This window comes from Cricetulus griseus (genome assembly GCF_003668045.3).
Source record: "Cricetulus griseus strain 17A/GY chromosome 1 unlocalized genomic scaffold, alternate assembly CriGri-PICRH-1.0 chr1_1, whole genome shotgun sequence".
NCBI lineage: Eukaryota > Metazoa > Chordata > Mammalia > Rodentia > Cricetidae > Cricetulus > Cricetulus griseus.
The window spans coordinates 179058849-179068394 of record NW_023276807.1 but is presented as its reverse complement, the minus strand read 5'-3'; the positions used below and the strand labels follow the sequence as shown (position 1 = coordinate 179068394).

The following is a 9546-nucleotide window of genomic DNA, read 5'->3' as shown; positions in this document are numbered from 1 at the left end:
TAGCCTGAGCTACCGAGAAACTGTCAACACATGTAACTCCCTCCATACACCAAAACCTTCTATGGAATAATTTTTATAGAATGTAGAGGGGGACTAGTTGGAAAGAAGAAAGGAATCAGCTGGAGTTGGAGGACAAAATGGGGTAATAGCAGGTGAATATAGCCAAAATACATTATGAAAATGTCATAGTGAAACCCATTCTTATGATAACTAGTATATTTCTAATAGAAAATTTAAAAAGATCTTTGCATGCCATTTGAAGCAACTCAGACTTTATCCTATGGATGGGTACCATGTGCTAGTTGATAGATCTTTGGCAAGTTTAGAAAATGAAGAGGTTGAATTATGGTTTCTAAACTTTAACCTAGGAATGTAAAGGTGATACTTTTAGCTTGGACTCCTGGTTAAGAAAGAGTGGCATGGGTTTGAAAAGGCTGCGATTATTCTAAAAGCTCACAAGGTAAGGAGCATTTCTTAGTGAAAAGGTTCTTGCTGTTCACAGTAGGAATTTAGCTTTTCCAACCTCCAACTGAGCTCTCCTTATTTCCATTTTGTTATCTCCCAAGCAGCCTGCCCTGAGCAAGCTCCCACTTTCCCCCACTGCATATATCTATTTGCTCTTTGTTTGAGGTCAATTTTCCCCAGGGTGCTCTGCTAGTCCAATCTCCCTTCTCCATCCATTCATACTTCAACCCACGGGTTCTTTGATCATCATTGCTCAGTGAAGGCTCCTCTGGTTCACGAGCCCCATTGACTCTGGTCATTGAATTCCAGAGTCAATGGTACTCTCAGTCCTTTGCTTTCTGAAAAGCTTATTGTTTAGTGCAGGACTCTGAGATGGCAGTGGGATTCTTACTTCCTGGTGTGTGTGTGTGTGTGTGTGTGTGTGTGTGTGTGTGTGTGTGTGTGTATGTGTGTGTGTAGAGCTGGTGAACAGCATGGAATATCATAGCCATAGCTGAGCTAAAATCCACTGACTTTGAGTTTATTGAAAAAGTGAAATTGCTGGTCTAGGGATGTAGCTCAGTTGGTAGAGTGCTTGCTTAGTAAACATGAAGTCCTGGGTTTGATTCCACAGCACCAAAAAAGCTGGGTATGATGGCATATGTCTGTAATTAAAGTGTTCAGGAGGTAGAAACAAGAGCATAAAAAGTTTAAGATCGTCCTCTTTACACATTGAGTTCAAGTCCATCATGGGATACATCAGATTCTATCTCAAAAAGAAGAAAATGATAAAGAAAAATTTAAATGTGGAAACTGTTGTGGGTGAAACTGATCTAATCAGGTGAACCCATAAAGGGAATCAAAGAGGTTTTCCTGCTGGCCACAAAGGAGCAAACAGAATTCTCTAGAGAGGACTCAGCATAGGGAGTGACAGACCCCAGAAGCTGCCAGCAAGAGAGATTCCTGTAAGTGTGAAAAGGTGAACCTCAAGTCTCTGATAAGATGGTTGCCATGGACAACGCTATGGTTCTACCTCATGATTCCATAAGCTGCTTGGTCCTATGGCTTAATAACTCCAATGCATATATTTCTAAGCAGCTAGGTGGTAGTATTTGTTATTCAGTGAAAGTTAATATACCTTTTATTCTATATTAAGATGGAAGGCCTGTTCTAAATCTTGCATGGCCTGGTGTGTCCCTTGTCTGAGTTCTGGAGGTTGGATACACCTTTAGACAATGAATACTAGTTCCACAGGGAGCTTGCTTTCTAATGAAAAGTATCTTAGGGTTTCTATTGTTGTGATGAAACACCATGACCAAAGCAAGCCAGGGAGGAAAGGGTTTATTTGGCTTATACTTCTATATCACTGAAGGAATTTAGGACAGGAACTCAAGCAATGCAGGAACTGGAGGCAGGAGCTGATGCAGAGGCCATGGAGGGGAGCTGCTTATTCCTGTTCCTCATGGCTTGCTCAACCTGCTTCCTTACAGAACCCAGGACCACAAGTCCAGGGATGGCACCACCCACAATGGGCTGGGCCCTCCCCATCAATCACTAATTAAGAAAATACCCTACATCTGGATGTTAAGGAGGCATTTTCTCAATTGAGGCTCCCTCCTTTCGGATAACTCTATCTGTGTCAAGTTGACATAAGACTATCAAGCACAGAAGATGAAGCTTGAAAATCTCTAAGAAATATTCATAACAGCATTCTGAGTTGGCTTTGTACTACCACCAAAAAGTAAGTACCATTTTGTTTTCTTTTGCTTCAATTCGCATTAATGTAAAACTAAAATGCAAAATTTAATATTTTTCTGGGATAACCTCACAGTACTTTATCATTTGCAAGGGTAGGGACCATACAAAACAGTGGTCAATGGAAATGATTACTTTGAAATACAGCATATATAGGATTTGTAATAATTTGCAAAAATATGCTACACTTTGATCAAAATTCCATTATACAATTCCAAGTTATGTTTAGCAGACATTTTCATATAGGCTTAAACATATGTAAGATTGGATCCATGAGATGGCTTAGTAGGGTAAAAGTGCTTCCCAAGACAACCAGAGGACCCAAGTTCCATCCACAGAACTCACATGGTAGAAGGAGAGAGCTGACTCCTCAAAGTTGTTCTCTGACCCCACATGTGTGCCATGTCTCATGTATCCACACATACACAAAAGTACAACACTAAATACATAAGTACATTTATATTATATATAGATAAACAGAGAGGTAGAGGAAGAAACAGGAGAGGAGGAGGAGAGACAGAGACAGAGAGAGAGAGAGAGAGAGAGAGAGAGAGAGAGAGAGAGAGAGAGATCCGAAGTCCCTTCAGATAAATAGCAATTCTTCTTCCTGATATAGCATCTTACAGAGAAGCCAAGGCTGGCCTGGGGTCTTTGACTTTTCTTGGGGTTGGGGGTAGGGACAGTATCTCAGGGTTGCTCTCTTTTGTGGTGTTTTCCTGCCTGTCCCTTTCATTAGGTACCACATACCTAATGAAACCTAACAGTTCTCTTCTGTCCTATACTGAAGGAAAGATTACCTTCATCCATCCATGGGACAAAAAACCTAGCAACAAAAGACCTAGCAACCATCTTGGATGACCCACATTCCCAGCTTCTTCTCCTATCAGCAAATGAATCCCCTTCAGTTTCCTTCTTAAATATTCCTCAAATCCACACTGCATGATTAAATGCAAAAATGTTTACAATCCATGCATTCCATATTAAGGTAGAATATTGATCAGCTTTAAAAAGGAAGGAAATTCTGATCCATGTGAGAGGGTGAGTGACCCCTTAGGACACAGTATGCCAAGTGACAGAACTAAATCCTAGCCACTAGAACACTAAGGATAACTACGGTGCCCTCCCTCAACTGCTATATGATTCCAGTTATATGAGGTACTTGGAATAGTCAAAACAACCCAGACAAAGTAGAATGATGGTCTCTAGGGTTTGGCAGAGGGGAAAATAGAGTTATTTAATGGGACAGAGCTTCAGACCTCCAAGGTAAAGGAAGAGTTTGGAAGCTGGTTGGTAGGGATAGTTGTATAATATGAATGTGTTAAGGTCACTGAATTACAAATTTTATGCCACGTGCTTTATCACAATAAAAAAAGAAAATATTTTTTTAAACTGGTAACATACAGCAAAGAGAAACACCTGTTATTAGTGCTGTGGGCAGCCTCCATGACCCCTGTAAGGATTCCCAGAACCCTGCCTGCAAAGCCCAGCTAAAGTTAAGAAGAGTATGGGAGAGGGGCGTGTTTTCATCAAATAATATAGGAGGAAAAGTCTGATCGGTTTGATGACTTATTGTATTTAATTCTTGTTCTGTGTAATTTTTTTCCCAATAGCTAAAACTTCACATGATTAAAGGTATTCATGGTTAGTAGACCAGAGAATCCGTAGACGCCTGCCTCCTCCTCAGTCTCTTCAATCTTAGCTGAGGTGAGAGCTCCCCTTGCAGGCCATCTCTTAAGAGGTAAAAACCCGTTGAGGCATTTCTGCAATCACACTGGAGACACTGGGCTGAGATTCGGGGCTCTTAGTCTCCTTCTCAAGGGGTGCTGTGTCTTCCTGTAGGGCTGGTGTCTTGTTTGAGGAAAGAGCTTTGGGGAGCAGTTCCTAAAGAGAAAGCATAAAGGGAGAGAAGGTGTTTCTAAAGATTAAACATGGGAATAGCGAGAGCACACAACTGCTGTTTTTATGCCGGACACCAACAAAGAACAAAGCTGAACTTAATCTGCTGCAAAGAAATGTGAGATCAGACCTGCTGGGATCAAAATTGTGCACCAGGGACCATGTTCGCAGCCTGCAGCGGTAAAACCTCATACAATGCACTCTAGACTCTCTACAAAACATCAGCCACAATGTTCAGCACACACATGGAAGTCACTAGACAGATGAAGGAGGAAAACATGAGCCATTAACTTCAGAATGTCACACATGATGGGAGTAACAGACAGAGACTTTCATTAAATATTTTCAAAACTGTAAGGGAGAAACACTGGCATAATAAGTAAAAATTAAGGTAGATAGTCGAGAAGATGGAAACAGAGAAACTCAAGAGATTAAAAAGTATATCTGCACTAAAAAAATCATAGAGGGGTTGGGGGATGACTCAACCAATAGAGAACTTGCTGTGCAAGCAGGAGGACCTGTTTGATCCCCCAAAATGAAAACAACAGAAAACAAAACAAAACAAAACAAAAGAGGCATGGTGGCCTGTGCTCATAATGCCAGTGCTGGGGAAGCCAACACAGGCAGATCCCTGGGGCTCACTGGCCAGTCAGTTTAGCCTAATAATTAAACTTTAGGGCAGCGAAAGGCCCTGCTTCAAAAGACAAGATGGGGCTCTAAAAGGTGACTTAGTAGTTAAGAGAACTTGATGTTCTTGCAGGGGACATAGGTTCCCAGTACCTACATAGATGCTCACAGCTATCTGTAACTCTAATTTGAGGGGACAACACCCTCTTCTGGCCTTCATGTATCCTGTATGCACATGGCACACTTATACACATGTATACGAACATTTTTTACACATAAAGCAAATATAAATAAACCTTAAAAAAACAAAAACAAAAGACAAGACGGATGGCACCGGAGACTGACCCCTGACTTCCACATGTATGCATATACATATAGCCACTTACACAAAAAGACAAAGAAAATAATCATGGAAATTCTTAAATAGGATTCTGGCTATGACAGAAGAAAGGCTTAAATGTGGCAGCAGATCTATAGAAATGATCCAACATGAAGCTGAGAAAAAAGCTGCTGAGAATAAGTGACTTGATTATTTAATGCTCAAACCGAAAAGGGACACCTATCACACCTCCTCCAAGGCAGCAGAGAAGGTAGAAAGAACACAAGATCAGAAAGAAGGGGTGGAACATGGTAGAACACTGTCTTCTGGGCATGGCATGCCTAGAAAAAAGTGATGAGAAGGTGGAAGAGCTGGTTTGGTGGGTAAAGCACCAGTGCCAAGAGCACTGGTTAGACTAACCATTATCAGTAAGCTCTGGGGTCACCTGAGCATTCCTGCCTTGATGAATAAGATGGGGAGCAACTGAGGAAGACTGACATCAGCTTCAGATTTCCACACTCATGTATACATGTGTGCATGTGCAAACACATACCACACACAAACATATCTCACATACACATGAACACATGAGGGCACACAAATACAACACCTGCAAAACCCAAAGAAACCAAAGTCCCTATCTATGATGGATGTATGGGGTAATGTCTAAGAGTCTAACGTCCATGTGACTGCTGTCCCTTGCTGAGATAAAAACCCTTGGAACTGAAGCTTGATGGGCTACTGCATGGAAGCTGCAGAAGTCCATTCTACAGTGTGGACCCCATAGGTCATAGCATAGAGCCCTGTAAAGCATCTGCCCACGTGATCTCTGATACTGTTCTAACTTCAGAGTGCTGAGTCTATGCAGTAAACACTTGTGTTGAGTCTAAGAAAATCTTTCCTAAGACATCTGTGTGGTACATATCTTTACAAATATTAGAGATGCTCCGTGCCTTAGGGGGTGCCTTCTTAGAGTCCCTCTGCTTAATAAATGTAAACCAACTGAAGACCATGTTTGTAAACTACCTCCCCGGCTGAACTCAAGAGCTACCACCTCCATGATGTTCTCCTTGATTCCCATTTGGATATGATTCCTATCACATTTGGCACCCAGTTTCTGTTCCTCTTTGGACACATTTACTTCTACTAGCAGCATCCTATCATGGAGCTCAAATACTCAGATCCACACACAGAGTTTTAAGAGAGACAGCTGGACATGGTGTCTCATGCCTGTTATCCCAGCACTAGGGAGGCCAAGGCTGGAGGATCATTCTGAGCTTATGGCCATCCTAGGCTACCTTGAGAGTTCCAGGCAAGTCAGTGCTAAACAACAGGACCCTGTCTCAAAAATTCCAAAAACAGGGGCTGGAGAGATGGTCCAGTAGTTAAGAGCACTGCCTGCTCTTCCAGAGGTCCTGAGTTCAATTCCCAGCAACCACATGGTGGCTCAAAACCATCTGTAATGAGATCTGTGTCCTCTTTTGGCCTGCAGGCATACATGCAGACAGAACACTGTATACATAATAATAAAATAAATAAATCTTTTTTAAAAATTTCAAAAACAAAGCAAACAAACACAAACTTCCCCCAAACCCAAGCCAAACAATCCTAATCAAACAAAAGCAAAAACAAAAGATATGAAGGACAAACCTTGCAAGAAAGTGCGCGTAAGGTATCCAGTAAACCACAGGCCAGCTGAAATAGTGCCAAATGTATCCCAGGCCAAGTTTTCCTCTACTAGTGACACACGAGTATCTGAAATCCACACTAAGTCATCCAGGAGCCAGAACTTGCAAGTTGTCTTATTGCTGTCTTCCCACCTCTTTGCCTAATCTTTTCAATTTGATTTGGACATTAACTGACATCAGTCAGGAGGCCAGGTAAGCGATCCATTCAGCTTGGTTCAGTCTCAGGTTGTTGTCATTCCGTCTAACAAAGGGGATCAATGTCTGTGACTATAACTGGCCTATAAACACCTTCCAAAGAAAGAGCTTGCATAGTTTGGGCATCACTGGCTCCCCTTTCCCCCCTTCCCTTACAAGGATCTCTCACACTTGGGAAAAGAATGGCATACTTTTGGTTTATCTAATCCTAGCCATAGAGTGCAAAAACCTGAGTGGAATACAAAGGGCTAATTCACACTGTTAGTGTAAGCAAAGCTTTCTACAGTAATGCAGCATAAAACACAGTGGTATGGGGAGTCGTGTCTTACTTTCCATATTTCTTTCTATTCACAAACAGTTTTGGGAAATAGACAAGTAATGAGGACTTTGCTTAATGTGCCTCATCTTTTCCTTCTCAGTTGTTCAAAAAATGAACCCTGGAGGGCGAGATCCCTTTCATGAATGTTCATCCTTTAATATTACAAAACATGGCCAACTACAAAGTTCAAGTTTCATACCTATACAATGGGGTTACACAAAAATATATTGCAATACATTTGCCCGTATTCATAGCTACCTTGGAGTGCATAGATTGGCCTCATGGGCTTATTAAAAAGTACTATCAAACTAATTTCCTGATGGGTATGGTAGTTTGTGATTCTAACTAGTACTTGGGAGGCTGAGGCAAGAAGATCACAGTATGGGCTATGTAGTGACTCCCCGCCCCCGCCCCCCCCCCCCCCCCGTCTCACTCTCTCTCTCTGTCTTGTTCCAGTCTAAGGGATTGAATTTAGCACTTCTACATACTAGCTGAATCTCCAAAACTGAGTGATATGGTCTCAGTTCTTTAGGATTTTTATTTGTCCAGCTGGCCTTGAACTTACCATGTACCCAGACTTCTTAATCTGGTGTGTCTTCTTTTCAATTTATTGACAAAACATTCAGCCTTACAAATAAGCCTATTGGTTATAAGAGTGTATTATTGCTGAGCATCTTAGCATCAAATTAAAACAAGCACAGTGTTTTAAAGCACAAAGTTGGCTTTGGGACAGCAAAGCTGGACCTCACTAAGGATATTAAGGACATATTGATGATTAAGAAGACTTCTTGTGTCAATCCCAATATTACAGCTGAGAGAGTTCTCTAACCAGGTACATGTAAAATGGCCCAATTTTTAGGAGTTGTAGAAAATACTGTGGGAGACTAAAGTTTTACTTGTCAAACCAAGATAGACAGAGTTGCTTTGAACTGCTTGGAGTTGATAACTGATGTTTGTATTATATCATAGAGGGTAGGCCTGATGTTTGACAAATAATAATAACTTAAGGATAAAATGCTAAGTAGAACACTATATCAAATATATGCATATTAGCATATATTATGCATATTTGGTTTCTGAAAAATACAGAATAATGTTTAAAAGGGTTCCAAGGAATTTGAAAGAAAAAAGTATTTAAAATCTGAAGTTTTTAAAGCCAGTCATATCAATAACATTTTCTGAAATCTAAAATAAATTTGCCATTTTACATTTCATTTTTCTATTGCCAAGTATTTTATTGGCAAGATGTCAATGTGACTGGCTTATGCCTCCAGTTCAGCTGTGAGGGACAAGCAGACCAAGGGTAGCCTTGGTGTGCTTTGTCCAGTGCTAGGTGCCTTCAGGATTTCTTGGAAGCCCTGCCTGAGAGCAGTTGAGCTAAATTTTCCATTCTTCCTTCCTACCTGTTGACACTGCTCACAGTTCTGTTGAATCTGATTTTCCTCTTGTTTCAGTATTTGGGTCATATTTGCTTCCTTGAGGACTCTGTCATGCTCTTCCTTTAGCTGTAGCTCCTCTTGCCTTTTCTGCAGTAATACGATAGAGACAATCAGGTTACATCTCTTCAACAGGAACCCTCCCTCCCCTGAGATGGGCCTGGACCTGCCAGACCCACTGAACTTCTTCCTCTTAGAAGGGTTAGCTAGCCAGTAGCTCCAAACCCAACTCTACAACCCTCTAAGCTAGACTCCCTTCTTCCCCCTCAGAGTCCTACATCAGAGGTAGCGGAGACTAAGCAGTCTTCACAAGGTGGATGAGCCAAGAAACTTTCCATGCAAGCTCGGGACTCTGCCTTGGATTTCAAGCTTTTCTGAGCAAGCCAAACCCTCCCTAGTCAGGCCCAGTATATAAGCACACCTTTTCTTTATCGTTATTCACATTCCCATAATGGTAAAGCAAGAGAGCCAAGTACTCTATTGGGTCACTGGGTCGCACTCTTGCCACCTCTGCCAATGCCTGGGTCAGGCTGTTTCCAAAGCATTTCTTCAGGTAATCAGTTTCCATGCTGGGGACCTGGGAGACACCAAATCAAATGCTCTAGTTTACAAATGCTATAGATCTTTTAAAATGAATCCATTCTAACAAATATGAAGTATTTCTGAATCACAATTATAGTAGTTTTCCAGTACAATGACATAATGCTTGAGACCATCAACTAAAGGAGAAAAGAGTTATTTTGGCTATATGGCCATTTGGCCCAATCACTCTGGGCCTATAATGAGGGCAAACATTGTAAGAGAGGGTACCTGGTGGCATGGTGGGTAAGAGTAACTCACTTCAGGAAGTGGAGGGAAGGAAGGAGG

General features: G+C 41.5%; 1 protein-coding gene across 1 annotated transcript; it reads right to left on the bottom strand.

Moving 5' to 3' along the window:
* Nucleotides 1-3930: 3930 nt before the first annotated feature.
* Nucleotides 3931-9247, bottom strand: Dydc2 (DPY30 domain containing 2). The gene is made up of 3 exons (XM_035452510.1): nucleotides 9101-9247; nucleotides 8647-8769; nucleotides 3931-4080 (listed from the first exon to the last, which is right to left on the bottom strand). Exons 1-3 carry the CDS (start codon nucleotides 9245-9247, stop codon nucleotides 3931-3933), a joined length of 420 nt encoding a protein of 139 aa, XP_035308401.1.
* Between the last annotated feature and the right edge of the window lie 299 nt (nucleotides 9248-9546).

Excerpts from the sequence above, each read along its gene's own strand:
- Dydc2 (XM_035452510.1), bottom strand. The coding sequence starts at position 9,247 with ATGGAAACTGATTACCTGAAGAAATGCTTTGGAAACAGCCTGACCCAG. Across the intron at positions 8,770-9,100 it reads TGAATAACGATAAAGAAAAG|AAAAGGCAAGAGGAGCTACA; the intron begins GTGTGCTTATAT and ends GTATTACTGCAG. Across the intron at positions 4,081-8,646 it reads ACTGTGAGCAGTGTCAACAG|GAACTGCTCCCCAAAGCTCT; the intron begins GTAGGAAGGAAG and ends CTTTCTCTTTAG.